Here is a 23,198-nt window from a genome sequence, read left to right as displayed (position 1 = left end):
ATGACAAGCCCAGCTTAATGAGTGCTAGATGCCAGGAATCCATAGGAGGTTTGTTTGGACAGGCTCAGTGATCTGTTTTTATAGGATCCCTATTATGTATAATGAACACAAACACTGCTCTCAACGTACGGGTCCTAAAAACAGGGTGGACCCAGCCGAACCCAACCCAACCCAGCCCGTGATGCCGGGATGAATCCCAAATGGCACCCTATTCCCTATATAGTGTAGTACTGGGCTCTGGTCAAAAGTAGTGCACTATATAGGGAATAGGGTGCCATTTGTGAAACAGCCTCGGTCTCTCCCTAACCCAATCTATATCGGCGGCCCAACTCCTGCTACAGCTGAATGGTTCAGTTCCAACAAGGATATCAGCTCTACATTAAATTGGGAGACACACACAGAACACTGGCTTTGAGTCATAACAGGACCTGCTCCCTGTCGTTGACCCAGAGGAATGCTTCCATACGGTGGCAGCCAGTGTGTGTGTGTGTGTGTGTGTGTGTGTGTGTGTGTGTGTGTGTGTGTGTGTGTGTGTGTGTGTGTGTGTGTGTGTGTGTGTGTGTGTGTGTGTGTGTGTGTGTGTGTGTGTGTGTGTGTGTGTGTGTGTGTGCTTGTGCTTGTGCTTGTGTGCGTTTGTGCGTCTGGTGTGTGTGTGCAAGTGTGTCAGCAGCCACCACAAGCAAGGGGTCTGCCCTGCCTCTGCCATGTGCTACCTATTAGCCTGGTGCTGTTGTTGCTAGTCTGTGGTTGTGATGGGGAGTTTTTACAAGGCATTACCGGCCAGGCTGTTACGAGCTGTAAGGGGAAAGGAGGGCTGCTGGAATGAGTGTCAACTAGGCCCTGATGGAGGAAGTGGTGGGCATTGATGAGAGGATACTCAGTGTTCAGGATATTAGTTGTGATGGATATCAGGAACTAACTGTGGTCTCCAGGCTTCCTAATGTTAGAGAACTGGGAGTATGGTAACGCAAGACTAATAGGGGTGTAGAGGTAGGAGCAAAACACACGCGTGCGCGCACACACACACTCACACACATAGACACAAGGCTGTGAGAAGGGGAGGGTAGGAGGGGAGAGCTGTGAGGCCTGAGGTGAGCTGGGTTGGGTTAAGGAAGTTATAGAAGCATAGTAACAGGCCTTGGTGTTGTTGACGAACCAGATCAGGTGTTATGAGTGACAGCGACACCTCACCAGGGAGGTGGGGGACACTGCGTGTGTCCGTCCGTCCGTCTGTCTATCCTCGGAGTGAAAACTCCTCTCTCCGGAGTCACATCGGCACAGGGCAGCAGTGTTTCGTCGGCGGTGTTGTTTTCGGAAAACTCTGGAAACCCGATACAACACCACATTAAACGTTTTCTCTAACCTCCTAAAAAGAGGAGAGGAGAAGAAACAAAGAAAAACGGAAAAGGAGATTTGGCCTCAGCAAATCGAGAAAGAGAGAGAGCGTTCCTCTGAAAATATTTGTTCTGTAATATTTTAATCAGCTCTGAATGGAGCACGGTCTGGTGCAGGCTGCTTTAAAAAAACATGACTTTTACCTTTATTTAACTAGGCAAGTCAAGAACAAATTCTGATTTTCAATGACGACCTAGGAACAGTGGGTTAACTGCCTCGTTCAGGGGGGCAGAACAAATACTTTAACCACTCTAACCACTAGGTTACCTGCCATACTGGCTAGTGTCTGTTATTATACTGTTCTAGAGTTGTGTGAAGATAAGTTATCTTTACTATTATTACATCATTTGTCCTCACATGAGGAAATGTGTTTCCACTGCTCCCAGGAACCATAAACAAACATGATGACAAAAGAGAGTTAGTGCTACACAGTTAAAGCCAGTGTCCATTAGGGTTGGCCTCAGGGTGACTAGACGAAGGCGGTGTGTCTGCTGCAGGTGGAGTCCCAGTGGAGCTTTGGGCACAGCACACCAGTTGTCTCTCCTTCTTCTTCCTCCTCCTTCTCCCACTTCTCTCATCTGGTCTTCTTTAGGAACATCTTGGAACGCTGTAGTGCATCATGCTCCCATGTCATAAAACAGACTGCTCTTCTCCTTCTCTCCTCCTCTCTATCCTTCCTCTCTCATCCTCCTCTTTCTGGTACGTGATTAGACTATGTTTTTTATTTCATGGAAAAAACAGTTTGTTTCCAGCAGCATTCGGAGACGACACGGAGCTGTTAAATTGTTTGAAAAATGAATGCGATCATTCTCGTCTGTGTCGTCTCGTTTTTCCCCCCTCTCTGCTGCTGCTCGTGAGAGTGTGAAATATGTGAGGCAGCTGAGAACTTCATTACTTTGCTCATCGCTGAACATCAGCTAGCTAGCGCTCCCATGGGACCGTCCCGACACACACTCACTCTCTGGAAATTCAAAAACCGTTACCAGGGGAGGGTAATTCATTTCTCCGTCCACCTCAACATCCCCCATGATTCATAGCGTCTCAGCGTGGCGTTAACCTCCTTTTATTCAGGAAGATCTATGAGTCCAACGATCAGCCTTAATAGCAATTAACACTTGTAGCTAGTATAATGGGACCTTAACAAAATCAGATCCATCAACAGGTACTTGAGGCAGGGTGCATACATTTTCACACTGGTCCCCCGTGGGTATCAAACACACAACCCTGGTGTTGAAAGCACCACACTCTACCCACTGAGCCACATGGGACACTGTTTCTCTCTGCCGTTGAAAGGACCTCAGCATGTTTGTAGTATGGGTTTGTACTAGAGGTTGACCGATTAATCGGAACGGCCGATTTCAAGTTTTCACAACTATCGGAAATTTGTACTTTTGGCCGTTTTTTTTTTTTTATACACCTTTATTTAATCTTTATTTAACTAGAAAAGTCAGTTAAGAACACATTCTTATTTTCAATGACGGCCTAGGAACAGTGGGTTAACTGCCTCGTTCAGGGGCAGAATGACAGATTTTCACCTTGTCAGCTCGGGGGATCCAATCTTGCAACCTTACAGTTAACTAGTCCAACGCAATAACGATCTGCCTCTCTCTCGTTGCACTCCACAAGGAGACTGCCTGTTACGTGAATGCAGTAAGCCAAGGTAAGTTGCTAGCTAGCATTAAACTTATCTTATAAAAACAATCAATCAGTCATAATCACTAGTTAACTACACATGGTTGATGATATTGCTAGATATTATCTAGCGTGTCCTGCGTTGCATATAATCTGACTGAGCATACAAGCATACAAGTATCTAAGTATCTGACTGAGCGGTGGTAGGCAGAAGCAGGCGCGTAAACATTCATTCAAACAGCACTTTCTTTGCGTTTTGCCAGCAGCTCTTTGTTGTGCGTCAAGCATTGCACTGTTTATGACTTCAAGCCTATCAACTCCCGAGATGAGGCTGGTGTAACCGTAGTGAAATGGCTAGCTAGTTAGCGCTCGCTAATAGCGTTTCAAACGTCACTTGCTCTGAGCCTTGGAGTGGTTGTTTCCCTTGCTCTGCATGGGTAACGCTGCTTTGAGGGTGGCTGTTGTCGTTGTGTTCCTGGTTCGAGCCCAGGGAGGAGCGAGGAGAGGGACGGTAGTTATACTGTTACACTGGCAATACTAAAGTGCCTATAAGAACATCCAATAGTCAGAGGTTAATGAAATACAAATGGTATAGAGGGAAATAGTCCTATAATAACTACAACCTAAAACTTCTTACCTGGGAACATTGAAGACTCATGTTAAAAGGAACCACCAGCTTTCATATGTTCTTATGTTCTGAGCAAGGAACTTAAACGTTAGCTTACCTTACATGGCACATATTGCACTTTTACTTTCTTCTCCAACACTTTGTTTTTGCATTACTTAAACCAAATTGAACATGTTTCATTATTTATTTGAGGCTAAATTGATTTTATTGATGTATTATTTTAAGGTAAAATAAGTGTTCATTCAGTATTGTTGTAATTGTCATTATTACAAATAAAAAATAAAAAAAATCGGCCGATTAATCGGTATCGGCTTTTTTTTTTTGGTCCTCCAATAATCGGTATCGACGTTGAAAAATCATAATCGGTCGCCCTCTAGTTTGTACTGTTGTATAGGGATCTAGGCTTTGAATGGTGAATTTGAACCCCTCTCTTTCCTCTCCACTTGCCTCCTCTATCACTCTCCTTTCACCCCCCCTGCCCACTTTCCTTTCCTCTTTCATCCCCCTTTTCTTCTCCTCCGTAGAGTCTTCTGTCCGTCCATGACACGGTAGCCCAGAAGAGTTATGACCCCGATCTGCCTCCGTTGCCCGATGACATCGATGATGACGAGGAGTCAGTGAAGATCATACGGCTGGTCAAGAACAAGGAGCCTCTCGTAAGTCCCCCTCACAACACACACACACACACATACACACACAATGATGAGGAGTCAGTGAAGATCATACGGCTGGTCAAGAACAAGGAGCCTCTCATAAGACCCCCTCACAACAACGACAACAACAACAACATGTTCCCTGTATTCTTCAATGTGAGATGGTGCTACTCTGTACCTGGAGTCTGGCGAACCAGATGTGACAACTTTGTAATGTTCTGTGAATCAGTCTGGCCCATGAACAGTATCTGTTTGGTTTCCTCCCTTGTGGTGCTCTCATCACGCTCCCAGCTCACATCCATATAGCGATGTCTGACCCCAACAACAACATCAGTGGCAGCAGCATGATCTGCGTCCCAAATGGCATCCTATTCCCTACATAGTGCACTACTTTTGACCAGAGACCTATCGGCTGGTTCCCTTTCTCACTCTCATCCTATACATCCAGCTCCAGTTCCTCCTCTCCCCACTGAGAGACATACCACACATTCCCCTGGTCAGCCCTGCTCTGCTCTCTCTCTCACATACACACATGCTTCACACATATGCCGACATGTGACAAACACGCGCGCACACACACACACAGTCTTGTACAGCTAACCTTGTGGGGACACAATTCAGTCCCATTCAAAATCCTATTTTCCCGAACCCCTAAACCTAACCCTAACCTGTACTCTTACCCTAATACAAAAACCTAACCTTAACCCTAACCCTTAACCTAACCCTAGCTCCTAACCTTAAACCGAATTCTAACACTAAGTCTAACCATAATCCTAAACCCCCTAGAATTAGCATTTTACCTTGTGGGGACGAACTAGAGGTCCCTAGTTGGTCAAATCTTTGTTTATTTACTATTCTTGTGGGGACACGTCAACACATATATATACACACACACACACACACACACACACGCACATAAGCTCTGCTGGCAAACAGCCACACCTCTTTGTGGTCAGCTGGTGGGTCTGGTCTCTCACCCCCTCCTCTCTTTCGCTCTCATCCCTCTTTCTCTCATCCACCATCCCTCTCCCTTTTTCTTTCTACTACCATCTATCTTTGCATCCTCTCTCATTCGCTTTCTCTCCGTATCCTCTCTTTCTTTAACTCATCCTTTATTTCTGAATCCTCTCTTTTTCTCAGACTTTCTCTCTCAACCTGTATTCCAACTCACTCTTTCCATCCATCCATCCATCCATCCATCCATCCATCCATCTCTCTCTCTCTCTCTCATCCAGTCTTTCAACCAATCTCACCCCCCCCCCCCCGCCACCATCACGGTCCTGACCTCAGTGTCCTGTCTGGCATGGCAGTTCTCTTCCTGTCCCACTCCCTCCGGGCTGGCGGTCTGTCAAAGAGCTCTATCATCAGAGTGCCACCCTTTGTTGTGTGTGGAGGCCACGGCCCTCTTTGATCTGGTGTGTGTGTGTGTGTGTGCTACAGTAACAGTAGTGTCCTGTCTTGGCTGGTCTTGCTTTATTTTGAGGTTCCATTGAGGTTTTCTCAGACCTTTATTTTGCTCTGTGCCTGCCCGCCGTCTCACCTCCCCTCTCCCCTCCCCTCTAACCACACCTCAGGGAACAGAACACACCTAAAGTCATTTTGGATTCTAGCCTTCCCCTTGCATGTTCCAGTTCCCCCGGCTGGTCACTGTAATAAGTGGCTTTCAGTTCACTCAGTCAGTCCCTCTGGCTCTGGAATGTTCTCTAGCTCCTTATTGTTTTTGCTCTGCTATTGTTTTTTCCAGCCCACTACTACTACTACTAGGGCTGATGTAAGTAAGGTCACATCTCAGAAACCATAATGTGATTTACACACAGGCCCCAGTCAGGTTTAATTGTCAGGTTGCATTTTTCACTAGCCTCCTACATGTCAGCTTGTTTTTCTCTTCTGACTGTATTTGGATCCTTAGAGGTCAACTCTGAAACATGAATTTGGAATGTGTGATGATGTTGTTTTGGCAGTACAATAGTGTCAAAGGGTTTTATGTTGACGAAACACTGAAGTGTTATAAAATGTGTTATACGTGTATAGAGTGATTTAATGTCAAGGGGTCCAAGCCTATTGACCATTCAGTCTGTGGCTTATCCGTCCGTCCCTCAGCACAGTGTGGTTTCATCTCATGCTTGGGCTGCCCTCTCACTGCCTGAAGGACCCTTATTGTGCTCTAATTGAGGCTTGGCAGTGGTACAGGAGGAGGATTCCTGTGTTTGCTAGCTGTCTGCAACTGAAAACAAAACAATACATTCCAATGGAGCCTCCAACCGACTTACCCGCTGTCCGTCTTCCAGAAATGTCACGTCTGAACGTTTGATGGTGATGATTCTATTTGCATGCGGCGAGCTGGTGGCGACTCGGGCGGAGAGGGAAGGGCCTAGCACCTATGCTGATGAGAGAGCCAATTCAGGGCTGCTGCCCACTCCGTGGTCTGAGTCTCAAAGAGCCACCGCCTTCATTTCCCAGTGTTCCTCTCTCTCTCTGTAATCACGCTCCTGCCAGAACTTCACACGGTAGCCCTCCCTCCTCTGGAGCAGCAGCGCTGTGAGTGGACGGTGTGGGTTGGTTGACCACTGTTGTTCACTACTCTGGGTGACTCACTCACTGACTGTAGACTGGAGAGAGCACTGTGGCCATAGTCTGTCTGTAGTCTGCACGCCACAACACAACTTATAATAACCCATAGCTTTGCAATGAGGAAATAACTGTGTTTACTTTGTAAGATATCCAATCCAAATATTACAATATCTATATGGCATCATCATTACTGTAGCTCCAACCCCAACTGATTTTTTTCCTTCTTTCAGATAGACCTGTATTGAAATTAAATTAAATAACAGTAAACAATCATTCAGACATAAGGTTTGGGAAGAGGAGGATCCCACCTTCAGTGATTGTACCTTTCATCTCTTTCTCTATGTCAGACAATTAGGAGTGAAACCATTAAGGCAGTACTCTAGCAACACCGCCATTTTAGCATTTCTGCCAATCAAGGCCCCAAATTGTGTAGGGTCTTCAGCTTGCACTGCACCAAATTGACTTGGATGTGTCTTTTCCCATCGCTGCAACTCCCCTACGGACTCAGGAGAGACGAAGGTCGAGAGCCATGCGTCCTCCTAAACATGACCCTGCCAAGCCGCACTGCTTCTTGACATACTGCTCCCTTAACCCGGAAGCCAGTCACACCAACGTGTCAGAGGAAACATTGTCCAGCTGGCGACCTAGGTCAGCTTGCAGGTGCCCCGCCAAACCCTCCCTTAACCCAGACAACACTGGGCCAATTGTGCGCCACCTCATGGGTCTCCCGGTCACGGCCTAAGACTGAACCCGGGTCTGTAGTGACACTTCAAGCACTGCGACACAGTGCCTTAGACCGCAGGGCTGCTCAGGAGGCCTGGATGTGCCTTTTAACTTGCAATTTGACATAATCAGCCTGAAATTCTCACACTTGACATCATAACAAGAGCACTGTACAGTATTGAGGTCATTTATTTCCCGTCTCTCTTTCTCTCTTTGCATGTTTTGGCTTTATCTTCAGGGGACTGTTTCATAGTTAGCATGCCTTTACTGGTGACTCATCCATTAGCTTAATTGTGATTAGTTGAGTGGATTGTATTCGGTAGCTCTGATTAATTGCTATCATTTTTCACGCTGTGACTTCATACCGTAAAAACTCGATATTTCTTTTCAAATCAAATTTATTTATATAGCCCTTCTTACATCAGCTGATATATCAAAGTGCTATAAAGAAACCCAGCCTAAAACCCCAAACAGCAAGCAATGCAGGTGTAGAAGCACGGTGGCTAGGAAAAACTCCCTAGAAAGGCCGAAACCTAGAGAGGAACCAGGCTACGAGGGGTGGCCAGTCTTCTTCTGGCTGTACCGGGTGTAGATTATAACAGAACATGGCCAAGATGTTCAAATGTTAATAAATGACCAGCATGGTCAAATAATAGTAATCACAGTTAACAGCAGCATGGCCAGGTGGACTGGGGACAAAAAAGAGTCATCATGCCAGGTAGTCCTGAGGCATGGTCCTAGGGCTCAGGTCCTCCTCCGAGAGAGAAAGAAATAAAGAAAGAGAGAATTGGAGAGAGCATACTTAAATTCACACAGGACACCGGATAATTCAGGAGAAATACTCCAGATATAACAGACTGACCCTAGCCCCCCGACACACAAACTACTGCAGCATAAATACTGGAGGCTGAGACATTAGGGGTCAGGAGACACTGTGGCCCCATCCGATGATACCCCATGACAGGGCCAAACAGGCAGGGTATAACCCCACCCACTTTGCCAAAGCACAGCCCCCACACCACTAGAGGGACATCTTCAACCACCAACTTACCATCCTGAGACAAGGCCGAGTATAGCAGGGGACCTTTTTCTTTACCCCCCCCCCCCCCCCCCCCCCCCCATTCCATTATTTGGCACCCGCTGTAACCCAAACCTTTTGTTTTATTAGGTCCAATGTCGGGACAATGAAATAATGAAGTTTGAATAGAGAGAGGCATAAACATGTGGGTGCTGCCTGCTCCAGAAATAAAGCCAGACGTTTATTTTTATTGGAAGAATGTGTTATTTTGGATTAGGTTACCCAAAACTACATTTGAGTGGAACGAACACAAGAGTTGCGTCAAGACCAACTTCTGTCTCCTCTGAGCACCGGGATATAGTGTGTACGTCCCAAATGGCATCCTATTCCCTATAATGTGCATTACTTTTTATCAAGGCCCATAGGCCTTCTGGTGATAAAGGGGCTGAGTACAGACTGCCTAATATAAGCGCTGTAGACAACAGCCAGAGTTGCCAGGATGGGAGAGAAGCACTGGCGTTACACAATTCAACCTCCCCAAGCCAGGAGCCTAAGGAGCCGAGAGAGAGAGAGAGAGAGAGAGACAAACGCCTCACCGCACCATCTTCATCCTGCATCTTTGAAAAGAAAGTACAAATAATTGTAAAAGTAGTGAAAAATGAATCAACAGAGATACCGCAGGCATTAGGTCTGACCGTTGGATAGTCTGAAAACATTAGGGAGAATCCAGGGCTGTCCCAAATGGCACCCTGTTTCCCATAAAGTGCATTACCTTTGCCTGTTCAAATTTAGTGCACTATATAGAGATTATGGTGTCATTTGGGACTTAAGCAAGGCTGTGGTCGATGTGTCCTGCTCCTCTCATTTGGCTGTTTTTAAACCCTGTCATGACGCAGATGTAAATAGCAGATTGGAGATGCTTGCTGTGTTTTCCCTGCTGTTTTATGTTTTTTATGGCTCGCTCTACTCCACTGCTCTCTCTGTGCCATTCTCTTGTGGATCCCTTCATCTCTACCCATCTATATACGCTACTGTTCAAAAGTTTGGGGTCACTTTGTTTTTGAAAGAAAGCAACATTGTTAATGTTGTAAATGACTATTGTAGCTGGAAACGGCTGATTTTTTTTATAGAATATCTACATAGGCGTACAGAGGCCCATTATCAGCAACCATCACTCCTGTGCTCCAATGGCACGTTGTGTTAGCTAATCCAGTTTTATCCCTTTAAAAGGCTAATTGATCATTAGAAAACACTTTTGCAATTAAGTTATCACAGGTAAAAACTGTTGTTCTGATTAAAGAAGCAATAAAACGGTCCCTCTTTAGACTAGTTGAGTATCTGGAGCATCAGCATTTGTGGGTTCGATTACAGGCTCAAAACGGCCAGAAACAAATAAATTTCTTCTGAAACTCATCAGTTTATTCTTGTTCTAAGAAATGAAGCCTATTCCATGCGAGAAATGGCCAAGAAACTAAAGATCTCGTATAACTCTCTGTACTACTCCCTTCACAGAACAGCGCAAACTGGCCCTAACCAGAATAGAAAGATGAGTGGGAGGCCCCGGTGCACAAGATGGGAAAAAGAACACAGACACTGAACAGAGGAACTCTGCCCAGAAGGCCAGCATCCTGGAGTCACCTCTTTTCTTTCAAAAACAAGGACATTTCTAAGTGACCCCAAACTTTTGAACGCTAGTGTATCGCTCTTTATTTTGTCTCTGTCTGTCTGTCTGTCTGTCTGTCTGTCTGTCTGTCTGTCTGTCTGTCTGTCTGTCAGTTGTTCTGACTGTTTGTCCGTCTCTTCTTTCCCTCTCTCTGTTGTCCTTTTGTTTGTGTGCATCAGTTTTTCACTTTTTTAAAAGACTGGGAAAAGACGCTGGTCCACCACCTTGTGTGTATCCCAAATGGCACCCTATTCCCTATAGTGTATTACTTTTGACCAGAACCAAACCCCAGGGCCCTAGTCAAAAGAAGTATGATAAATGGGAATCAGTGTGCCATTTGGAATACAGTCCTTTCCATCATGCACCTCAATCCGCCCAGATGTCCGTCTAGACCCCCAGACACCCGAACCTCCATCTCCAGGTTGTTAAGCATCATTAGGAGCTGTCAAAACACCAGGCCAGGAACCTGACAGGATCATTGTTACTTTCCTTTCCTTTCTCCTCTCTTTCTCTCTCTCTCTCTCTCTCTCTCGATTGGGTTTCCCATTAAGAGCGACTGTGCCATGGAAAATACTCTCCATACCAAGGGCATCATCTCCTGTGTGGGTGTCGGGCTCTTCCGGGGCCATGCCATCCAGTTGGCCCTTGCCAACCTAGTCGACTGCCCTGTACCTAATCAATACAACTTGTGACCTCTCACTCTAGATGCCTGGTGGATCAGCTGGACTTCTCGTTAAGAACACTGAACTTGTCTTTGAGTCTACGATGTTCATTTTTTATACGTTTTAGAGTGCTACCTACCAGATCTTCCAAGAAAGAACTAAAGAATGACTTGCATCACAATCAGATATTGACATGTAAAAAAACACACAAAAAAAACATTTTTCCATCTGGTCTTCAGGAGGGCACTCCTTTAGTCTTCACTTCACCATTCTGACACCATTAGAGCTGGATCGCTCCTACTGCCTCATCTCTTCTTTTGTCTCAGAGTCGTAAACACAATCTGAGAATCAGATTGGATAATCAATCAATCAGATAATACCCACCCATCACTCTCTGTCTGTCTCTGTGTCTCAATGGAATCCAAATACCGTTGGCTTGACTATGAACTTTATGCTTGGAGAGCTTATGGAGAAGCTTATGTTATTTTCGACTGTAGTCAATGAAAGTGGTACACAATGGCACTGCAGCCATTTAAAACATAATTTGAGGATGTTCCCTTTTTTTCTATTTACATTAGTGTTTGGAAATCAAGTCGTTTGTAACGCTACTCTGTGGGATTCATGGAGCAGTAGATGAGATTAGGGTAGGCAGGCAGGACACATGTTAGTGTTTTACAGATAGAATTGTGTGCTATAAAACCCATACATCTTTCATTTGATGGATGAGCTGGGGGTTTGGTGCACTATGAAGAAGATGGAGCGTTCTCGAATGTTCTGGAGTGTAAAACATGAGGAAACATCTGGAGCGTCCTGGTTCCATGGTGGTATAGGATTGGATCACTTCAATTTGGAACTGGCAGTAGTTTGTGTCCGGAGCGTTTGGTTCCATGGTGGTATAGCATGTGTCCATCATCTCTTTAACCTGTCTAGCGGAACACCCCGCAACAGTCAGTGAAAGTGCAGGGCGCCAAATTCAAAACACCATTTTAAAGATAAACACCATACACCATTTTAAAGATAAAATTCTCGTTAATCCAGCCAGTGTCTGATTTCAAAAAGGATTTACAGCGAAAGCACCACAAACGATTGTTAGGTCACCACCAAGCCACAGAAAAACACAGCCATTTTTTCCAGCCAAAGAGAGGAGTCACAAAAAGCAGAAATAGAGATAAAATTAATCACTAACCTTTGATAATCTTCATCAGATGACACTCATAGGAATTCATGTTACACAACACATGTATGTTTTGTTTGATAAAGTTTATATTTATATAAAAAAATCAGAGTTTACATTGGCGCGTTACGTTCACTAGTTCTAAAACATGAGGTGATATTGCAGAGAGCCACATCAATTTACAGAAATACTCATATAAACATTGATAAAGGTACAACTATTATACATGGAAATTTAGATAAACTTCTCCTTAATGCAACCGCTGTGTCAGATTTCAAAAAAACTTTACGGAGAATTAAACCATGCAATAAGCCTTAAGACAACAAAGCAGTCAAAAAGATACTGGGTAGGCAACATTACTCAGAAATAGCATTTTAAATATTCACTTACCTTTGATGATCTTCATCAGAATGCACTCCCAGGAATCCCAGTTCCATCATAAATGTTTGTTTTGTTCGATAATGTCCATCAGTTTTGTCCAAATATCTTCCTTTTTTAGGGCGTTTGGTAAACAAATCCAAAAGCAAATCAGGTCGCGCCGAACGTCGGATGAAAAGTTAAAAAAGTTCCGTTACAGCCCGTAGAAACATGCCAACCTAAGTATGGAATCAATCTTTAGGACAATTCCTTTGTCTGTACAAATTAAGTGGAACGTAGCTACCTTTCACGTGAGAGCGGCAGACCGAGACTGTGGCACTCTGCCAGACCACTCATTCAAAGAGCCCTTATGAGCCCCTCCTTTTGAGTAGAATCCTCAAAACAGGTTCTAAATACTGTTGACATCTAGTGGAAGCCTTGGGAAGTGAAACATAACTAATATCACCCTGTATCTTCAATGGGGGCAGGTTTTTGCCTGCCATATGAGTTCTGTTATACTCACAGACATCATTCAAACAGTTTTAGAAAATTTGTGTTTCTAAGTCAGGGTGTTTTAGAGTCAGAGTGTTTTCTATCCAATACTAATAATAATATGCATAAATTAGCATCTTGGACAGAGTAGAAGGCAGTTCACTCTGGGCACGCTATTCATCCAAAAGTGAAAATGCTGCCCCCTATCCCAAAAAGGTTAACATGCAGCCTATTAGATGTGTAACTTTGTGTGTTTGTCCACACAGTAGTTTCAGTTCTGCCTAATCCTGTCTAGTCACTGGCCAAATTTATTAAATTACCAACATTTTTGTTAATTGTTACCTCACCTGATGTGGTGATTAGGTGGCTGGTGGAGTCTTTGAAAGAAACCCAGACCCACCACCCACCACAGGTTAGCTGTAGAGGTCATGGCCAGTTCTCTGGGTTTGTGTCTATAATGTGTGACAGCCCCTATCTAATCTAGCTCATGCCAGTCTGGTAAGTGATCCAGACTTATAGCCTCAGAACACCCCACATCACAGAAACGTTATTACCATGTTCCCATATTGATCTCAAGGCACACTGAGACCATTTCCTATCATCTGTAATCTTAAACGCCGAGATGGTTTCAAGCCTCTAGAACTTTCCCACCTTGTTTTTATCACCTCTAGTTGCTTCCTCTCCCCAAGGTATGACCCAAGTTCTGTACTTCAGCATTCCTTTGGTGCGGCATTGCGAGAGTCAGGGCTGAGGTTGGGAAATGTGTGCGTTATTGGCTGTCGCTGTGCGGCGCTCCTTGTGTGTTGCCAGGTCACTTATGGAAATGAGATATGACATGTGAAAGTGCTGTTTTCTTGGCGAGGTCATTTCAGGAGAAAACACTAAACAATCCCAGAGAGAGACTAGAGGCACAACAACTTTGTAATTTTAGTTGTATACACACACACACACACACACACACACACACACACACACACACACACACACACACACACACACACACACACACACACACACACACACCTCAGGGCAGAAGTAGCAACCCAGGCAGGCCCAGTTAGGGGATTGAGCATAAGCATACATGCTGGCTCTTACACACTGTGAATCCTGGGTTGCGACTTAACACACAAGCACCTGTCTGAAATACTGAGGTGGGCCTGCTAAATATGTTTTCTCAGAGTGTGTAATGACTCTTCATAACATTAAGAGCCTGTGAAGGGAAGGGGGGGGTGGCACACACCAACACACAGTATCTGGCAGTCTCAGCTCGTCCTTGGAATGTCCCCTGTAATTATCATGATAATTACCCACAATTTTCCTTTTTCTCATAATACCTGTTAATTACACTCCCAGGTCAAGAGCAGGGTTAAGGAAATAAAATAGGACATTTTAGCCTGAGTTTCTCTGGGTAGGTTTTTATTGGTTGTAATCACAAGTGATTTAATAAAAGAGGTGGAGAGGCATGCAACAGGTCACCTAGCGAGAATAGTGAGACAGCAAACAGCAGACACACACACACATACAGGAGCGGTCATTGTGGCATGAAATACTAGGAGAAAAATCGTTTAACATAGCTTAAAGTACCCTTTTCTCTCTCTCTCTCTCTGGCTTCTCTCCGTTTCACTGACAGTAAGGTCTTTCATCTGCTGAGTACTACGCTAAGAAGTAGCACATTCTTTACTGCACTTTATTATAATGTAGGCCTACCAAAATTAATTGCGAACTTCATCCCCAATCATGACCACATACATTAATTACAGTATTACCTGAGTACCGCTTCTCTTTCTTTCATTCCGTTTTTTTAGACAATGCTGTGTAATGTCTTGGTGGGAAGAAGTGTGCCAGGCCTCATAAATGCGTATTGGCTCTGTTTCTGAATGATTCTATATGTTGTAGGGACGATATGCCATCCGTCTGACTGAAGTCTGACGTAAGGCTGAATTGCACACTTTTACACGTGAAGATATGATTGGAGTTAATTGCGTTTTAATGTCCAGGAGGCCTTGTTTCCATTGTGATTCTATTTTCCCATGGTCAACATCTGGCTAGAGCAGAATGCCAGCATGTGGTTTCCACTACATTTATATTTATATCCTAAATACTTCAGTCAACACGGTGGCGGGCGGACTTGCCGGTGCGGCCGGGCCGGAACGAGAGTTTATTGTCGCCGTTACACTTTGCTGTTAAGTGACATCATGTCAAAACACGTTCTCTCCCCCGGCCCGACCACTTGCATTTGTTTTTTCTTGTCTCATTCAATTTGGAGGGAAACATAACGTTTGTTGAATGCCACGGGCTCAGACGCCGTTCCCGGGACAATGTTATGAGTGGTCGTTACGGGCCGAGGGATGTGTGTGTGAAATGGAGACGCCTGCTTGTTTTCGCTGGCAGGTTGAGGGGGGTGGGGATTTAGAGGTTTGGGGTAGGGCTGGGTAAGAGGATCCCTGGACCCAGGCCCCTGGTTCTCTAATATGGCCAGGCCACACACATCCAGACTCCTAAAGCCCCAACCACCACCACTCCTGTAGTTTCAGCCAGAGCCCCAGCCCCAATTCCATCGCCAGCCACCTGACTGCTGAAGACCCAGCCAGCCAGCAGGTCCTATGTCCCTGGCCCCAGCCCCTGCTGCTACTGCTGCTCTAACTGTCCTGGCCCCAGCCTGTATACTCAATCCCCAGTCCTTTGCCTAAGCCCAAGCCCCAGCCAATAGATCCCTGAAGGCCCAGCCATCCCTGTAGACACTATAGCTGCTGGTGCAGTAACTGTCCTGGCCCCAGCCCGGTTCTCTCTGCCATGGTCCCCAGCTACCAGCCCACTGAAAACCAAGCCAGCCAGTACACTCTTAGAAAAAAAGGGTTCCAAAAGGGTTCTTAGTCTAACCCATAGGAGAACCCTTTTTGGTTCCAGGTAGAACACCTTTTGGTCCCAGGTAGAACTATTTTGGGTTCCATGTAGAACCCTCTGTGTAAAGGGTTCTACATGGAACTCAAAAGGGATCTAACTGGAACCAAAACGGGTTCTTCAAAGGTTTCTCCTATGGGGACAGACAAAGAATCCTTTTAGGTTCTAGCAGCTTTTTTCTAAGAGTGTATGCCATGGTCCTGCCTGACGTGTGCTAAGCAGAGATCTGAGGTCTCTCCTATTCCTGTAGTAACTGTCCTGGCCCCTGCCCCACTCTATCTGCTAAGGTTTCATGGCTCCACTTTGTGTTGAAGTCCTGGAAGATATTGCCTGACTTTCGTTTGCTCTCAGAAATACATGCTCGCCTCCTATATACCGTGAGGCAATCCAGATTCAGTGTGAGCCGTTTGTCATCACATACTTAATACCGCAACCATGTCTCCCTCTGCATGTGTTTTTTATACGGCCACTCACAGAGACTCTGAGAGAGAATATAACTAACGGTCTGATATGGATGAATATTGCTCCAGTTCTCATCACGCCGCTGAGATTAAGCTATTGAGTTTTGGCCGGGCCTCGAATAACAATCAGAAGCATTTATGTGTTAGAAATATAGTTATAGTGCTCGGGACAGAGGTTCCCATATGGAGCTGATCAGGGGGAAAGAAGAGCAGAGCAGAGGCTGAGGATCACCTTACTTACTGATGAGTAATTGACCGCCGAGCGACGAACCCAAAGCCTAAAGCGCTGCTGATTCCACAAGGATGATTCCACATCGCTAACTTCTCCAGCTTAATTTTTGGGAGGGAGGCTCGCTCGCTCCTCGCTAATGCCGATTTTTAGGCCTCGACTTCGAGTCGGAAGACGCAGAACTTAGGCAGGCCTCTGTAACTTGGAGGGATGTCTAAACAAAACGCACACGGAAGAGAGACGTTTTTCTTCTCCACTCGTGTCCTGTCTGGCTGTTGGTCAAGGTTTAGCCAGAATGCCAAGAATGCCAAGGTTTAGCCAGGCGCTTGATGGTTAATTGCTAGCATAGTAGCCTAGCATATCATTCGTCGGGCTTTGTGATTGTCCAACATCAATCATAGCCCTTAAAGGAGAATTGTGCTTTTTTACAAAAAAAAACTGTTTCAACTGTAAACCCCTCCGTACCATGAAGGGGCCTCTATCTCTCATAGTGCTTCCAAGTCATGTCAGGCCCGTTAGCTTCCAGAAAATATACATTTCAGAATTTGTCCCTGGAGAATATTGAATGAAGTGTACCAACCTCGCTACACAGCTCGTTGAGGCCCTGTAACGATGTGACGAGGATGTGTGGATTGCCGTGGGATGGGGTGGCGAGTGGGTCACTCTAAAACACGACCAGGAATGGTCAAGGAGTGGGTACTCAGATCTGACTTGACTCATTCACTCTGGAGGTTGGAGCGGAGAGAAGGAGGGGAGAGAGATGGAAGGGGAGACAGAGGTTGCAGAGGGGGAGAGAGTGAAGAGAGTGAACTCTTAGTGAAGTGCTCATTATTTCAACAGCTTGAGTTTAGTTGATGTGAACAAAATGTTTCTCCTCAGCCAGTCATTACCTCCTCCTGGAGCCCAGGGCTGGAGAGACAGGCCCTATTGTAAACCAGACAGCTCTCTTTCTTTACCCCTTCATGCTCTTCAGAAGTGTATTATTTTTCCTTCTCTCTCTCCACCACTCTCTTTCTCTCTGTCTGTCTCCTGGCTGATGTGGCCCAGGCCCTTGCCTGCCAGGTGGACGTGTGTGTGTGCAGCAGGCTGAAGGGCCCTGTTCTCATGTCCCTATCCCCCTATGAGCCTCTCTCCTCCGGTCAGCACACCAAGCTGCCAGAGGCTGAGGAGGCCTGGAGCACTTGGGGAACCCCTCGTTCATTGTACTCATCCTCCTCCCTCTATCTTTCTTAAATTCTCTCCCTTTCTCTATTTCACTCCCTTTTCTCCCTTCTCCCTCCGCCTCTCCTAATGGTCCTCACCCTGCTGGCCCTGGACCCAGTTCATTGGTTGTTTGGCTGTCTAACCCCTTTCCAGTAGTTTGGTTGATGACTTGGCTGATGTCTCGACTTCCCTGTTCTCTTATCAAGTAGAGCTCATTTGTCCCACTCTCTCTCTCTCTTTCTCTCTGTCTCTCACTCGCTCTCTCTTACTCTTTCTCTCTCCCTCCCTCTTGGCGTAGCTCTGGCCTGAACAAGGATAGGGATCGGCCTGCAGGGAAGTGGGTCAAGTTCCAGTGCTGGATTGACTATACTAGACTAGTCTGACATCCAGTGCAACATACGATTATGGAAGGAGCGGTAATGACAAAGAACAGATAGAGCTTACTCACTTCTTTATTTACTCTTCAGCCAGCCTTGAGCCTCCCTCCCTACCAACGAGAGCTAATAAAAACTTCCATCACATAACAACCTGGCCCCCAGCCAATAACACACAGACAAAAACAAAAATATCCTCACTAGATGAAAGGCAGAGAGCTGCTACCCTACGCCCCTCATGTCTGGACACTGCTCTGAGAGATTACAGGTCCTATATACTGTCCCTCTCTGTCTCTCTCTCTCCGACTCTCTCTCTCTTTCTCTCTTTTTCCTGTCTCACCCCCCCTTCTCTCCCTCCCTCCCTCCCTCCCTCCCTCCCTCCCTCCCTCCCTCCCTCCCTCCCTCCCTCCCTCCCTCCCTCACCCTCTGTCTCGCCCCCTCCCCTCTCGCTCTCTCTCCTCTCTCTCACTATTGCTTCATGTTTCAGCTGCTTATAGTCACAGTAAGGGGTTAGCCACAACCTTGACACCAGGGTCTTACAGTGTGCTGCCCTCTCTCCACCCGTCTTCTGATTTCCCTCCTACCGAAACCTCTCCAGTTACCATAATTGGCCCAATTATTTGATTAAGTGGAAAAGCTGTGAAGATCTCTAGCCCAAGGAGTGTCTTATCCCGACGTCAAACGCCTCTGCTCTTTCCATCAGGACCAGCCGCCATCTCTTTTTCTTAACTCAATATCACACAGAGGAAAAGACCTTGAGGAAATTATTATTAGAGGAGAAAACCCATTACGAGTGAACAGGTAACGAAAACAGTGATGTTGACATGGTAATTTACAGTCGTGATAAAGTGGTAGAAACCAGAGGATATTTCTGGTCCTGGAGAAGTTAAGAAAAGGCAGGGTCTCTGCATCCCAAATGGCACCCTATTCCATATATAGTGCACTACTTTTGACCCGTTTTGACCTATTAGTCCTATGGGTGGGCCCTGGTCAAAAGTAGTGCACTAAATAGGTAATAGGGAGCCATTTGGGAGGCGAGGCACACAGGATCTCTGAAACCTTCCTGCCCTGTGATCTATCATGCTTCTCGCCAGCCATGACAGTCCTGCCTATTGGACCTGTGGATGTACTATAGGTCGGTATACCCAGGCAAACCAAACAAGAAATAATTGTGGTGGACCATCAACTCGTCATTGACGTAGGCTCGTTGTCGCTGAGTGTTCCTGGATAGGCCCTAGTGGCAGTAGGTTACAATGAAATGGCAGTTGGTTAGGCAGTTAGACAGATTGAAATGAAGCACATCCACACAGTGAAGAAGTGAGGAGGCTCTTCCTTTAGAGAAACAATAACAGTCATGAAGATGATGTGAATAACAGGTAGGAGAGAGAGGAAGAAAGCGAGGGATGACGTGTTTCTGTTTCGCAACAAACTATGTGTCTAGACTACACGTCTGCGGACCCGTTACCCGTCTAGCTTGGCTCGGTCCAGTCGGATGGCGAAGCAACGGTGACGGCGGTGATGACACTCGATGCTGTGCTCGGATTCGAAACATTTCGCCGTCTCGCTGTCTGCCACCGTCAAACTGCCATCCGGCTCTCTGCCGATATGTTGTTTTCTCTCAGCATGGCTAAAGTGTGAGAGAGAGAGAGAAGCCCTGGTAAACACATCACTAGCTGAACTGAACACTGTCAGTTGAAATGGAAAAATAAACTGTATCCCTCTATCCCCTGTCTCCCCCTGCCCTCTGTGTCTTGTGTCTCAGCTATCGGGTTAAGACGACACTGAAAACACAGGGTGTCTGGAGAGAGAGAGGCAACGGTCATCAAAATTAGGTGCCCCATTTGCATAAACACACTCAGCATATTTGCAAATACGAATAGATTAACAAAGTTTTGAAACAGGGCTGAAGCCTCCAAAAACTTCCTGCCTCCCTGCACTCACCTGCACTGTCTAGACTAAGACTGCCTCATTAATTACTGTTGTTGTCGTCACATTCTGTTGCATATTTCAACAAGTGTGCCAATAGCAGGATATCCTTTGAATATAAATCAACACGCTTGACTCTGATTACACCTATCTACTGTCGTGGAAAGTCAGTACTGAGAGAGATTTGGTCATTTCTTCAAACAATCATCTTTATTTAATATTGATTAATTATTGCAATAATGAGACTGTCAGCCCACCAGTCTTGACTGACTGTTAGGCTGAGAGTCTAGCCTTTACAGACGATGCACAGTTTTTATATACAGTAGCTGATACCAAGATTGCTTAGTCAGTCATTTCTAACCTTCCCATAAGCCACTTTGGTTATCTACACAGGATGGTCTTTTACTTAGTTTCCCAGATGCCAGGGAGATGAGACAATGAGGCATTGTTCTCAACTCTTCCAGGCTCTCGCTATCTCGAGTCACACACACCACATCTTGTCTATAGAATGCTAGCTTTTAGGTTTTTTATCACCAACATCAATCAATTGTCAGCTTCAAGCTATCTCTAGTAGAACCCATGTCCTCAACACCCAGGCTAGCTGCAGGGTGCTAGAGTGGAGACCATAAAACACAACATTAGCAGGACAGAAATATCTTACTGTTTGTTAAATAAATAATTGTTACATATCTAACAAATAAGGTGAATACCCAATTTTTGACATTCTTTGTGAGATCAGACTTAACATCACTATAATGTGTTCATTTTTGGAAGTTCCTTTCATTTCAGCGCATCTAATTTGTAAACATTTCAACTGTATTCAATTATCCCTCAATTCCACAAAAAATTAACACCCATTCAAATAAAGTCATGTTTGTTCCCGTTCCTGTGATATGTGTGTCGATGGCGAGTTAAATCCCTGAACAAGCGTTCTTATAGATGCAACCGAAGACAATGTATTCCACTGAACCGATTTCAGTCATTACCGGGGGGGTTTGACAGGTCATTACAAACATTTCCGCAGTTGTAACGTTAGCGGGAAGAAAACAGGCACAAGCAAGAGTATGAAAGAGTTGCAGGAGTACAATGAAAGCAATGAATACAGCGGGATTTAAGTACTAAGTGGATTTTGTACCCCTCAAACACACAGAAATAGATGGCTGTAAAAGATCCTCAGGTAGGCGGGTCATGCACAATGCTACAGAGAGGGAGAGAGAGAGTGTCTGGATGAATGCCTGCTGCTGCGTAAAGGATTGAGGGCCAGCTACCTTCTGGGGGATCACCTCTCTCTCAGTCATTGGCTAGTCCAGGCAGACAGGGGCCCAAGATGGATATCACAGGAAAGATTTGTACTGAAAATGGCCAGCTGTACTGTACAGCCTGTGCTATGGCCTTCATGTCAACCAGTGATGAGATTCACCTCAGCGTGGTAGATTGAAGTGGGGCTGGGGTTGGAAAATGTTTGTTGGACGTTGATGATGGAATTTCTGTGTAGTGGTACACGTGTAACATCATATAATACGGAATCTGTCTCCTTTTTTCCTCCCCACTGTGCGTGTCTGTCTGTCTGTCTGTCTGTCTGTCTGTCTGTCTGTGTGTATGTGTGTGTGTGTGTAACACAGGGAGCCACAATAAAGTGTGATGAGCACACAGGAGCCATCCTTGTTGCCAGGATCATGAGAGGTGGCGCTGCAGACAGAAGTGGTAAGTTCTCTCTCTCCTTCCTTGCCCTTCTTTCTCTCCACTCTCTACTATCTCCCCCTGTCTTTTCCCCCACCCTCTCGCTCTCTCTCTCTCTCTCTCTCTCTCTCTCTCTCTCTCTCTCTCTCTCTCTCTCTCTCTCTCTCTCTCTCTCTCTCTCTCTGTTGTGCCCCCTGTAATCAGTGTGTAACGTAGTGTATTCATGCCCTGTAGGGATCTCACAGTGTGAAATTGATATGCAGGGGTGATTTGCCAAGCCCAATAATCACTAATACCACCATGAAGGAGAACCACACACTGCTGGAGAGCAGAGAACAACCCCCCCCCCCCCCCCCCCCCCGAACTGTGTGCAACTAAAGCAATACAGCCTCACACATACATTATACTCCGTTTAATACTTATGTATTGTTTAGCCTGATATTAACTTCCAAAGGATTTATATTAGGTAGGTCAGTATTATGCTATTATGTGTATAGCTGTGTATGTATGCACTCTGTGTTATATGTCTGTGTCTTCTTGACTTGTTGTGTCCTTCCTCTCTCCCTCAATTAAATTCAAAGGGCTTTATTGGCATGGGAAACACATGTTTATATTGCCAAAGCAAGTGAAATAGATAATAAACAGAAGTGAAATAAACAGAAAACATTACACCCACAAACGTTTCAGAGGAATAGAGACATTTCAAATGTCATAGTTTGGCTATGTACAGTGTTATAACAATGTGCAAATAGTTACAATGGGGAAAATAGCTAAACATAAATATGGGTCTCTCTCACTCTCCTTTGTCTTGTCCCTGTTCCAGGTCTGATCCGTGTAGGCGACGAGCTGAGGGAAGTGAACGGGATTCCTGTGGATGACAAGAAGCCTGATGAAATCCTCCGCATTCTGGTGTGTGTGCGTGTGTGTGTGTACTCGTGCGCGTGTGTGTGGTACTCAATGCTTGTGTGTGTGTGTGCTACCATTGACCTGCTGTTTATAGTTGTGTTTTGGCCCCATGGCTATAGAGATTTACAGTCTTGTTTGTAGTGGCAGGACTCTCTCCTCCTAACTCATCCTCACTGGTCAGCCATGTCCCTTTGATTCCTCTATGAGTTAATGGCTAGGCTAAACTCTGGCTGCCCCTTCTGAACCAGCTGGCCCAGGAGCAGGCCTCTGTTTGGGACATGTTGGGCCACATAGTCCCCCTGGTAGAGACAGGCAGGGAGGGGGTTCCTGTAGGGGTCTTTGTAGTCCCTCCAACCACACACACACACACACACACACACACTGCCACAGTCCTCAGATCAGCTCTGGGGAGATGGAGCTGGAGAGGAAAGAGGAAGATAGTTTGGAACTGGTAGACTGTTAAAAGCAGTCCTCTTGGCTCTCCTCTTCCCTCTGATCCACTCCCAACTGTCATCCTATCCTAATGGCCCTCAATTGTTGAAAAATAAAA

General features: G+C 45.6%; 1 protein-coding gene across 3 annotated transcripts in view; it reads left to right on the top strand.

The window, feature by feature from the left end:
* Positions 1-23,198, top strand: part of LOC139367250 (MAGUK p55 subfamily member 7-like) — a 253,226-nt gene that overhangs the window by 136,640 nt on the left and 93,388 nt on the right. For all 3 annotated transcript variants that reach the window (XM_071105496.1, XM_071105497.1, XM_071105498.1), the window contains 3 exons: positions 4,180-4,311; positions 21,685-21,766; positions 22,566-22,651. In XM_071105496.1, the coding sequence (XP_070961597.1) occupies positions 4,180-4,311; positions 21,685-21,766; positions 22,566-22,651 (300 nt within the window). The remainder of the gene's footprint in view (positions 1-4,179; positions 4,312-21,684; positions 21,767-22,565; positions 22,652-23,198) is intronic.

Source organism: Oncorhynchus clarkii, chromosome 15, assembly GCF_045791955.1.
Source record: "Oncorhynchus clarkii lewisi isolate Uvic-CL-2024 chromosome 15, UVic_Ocla_1.0, whole genome shotgun sequence".
NCBI classification, from domain to species: domain Eukaryota; kingdom Metazoa; phylum Chordata; class Actinopteri; order Salmoniformes; family Salmonidae; genus Oncorhynchus; species Oncorhynchus clarkii.
The sequence above is the reverse complement of the archived record's forward strand: the minus strand, read 5'-3'. Positions and strand labels throughout refer to the sequence as shown.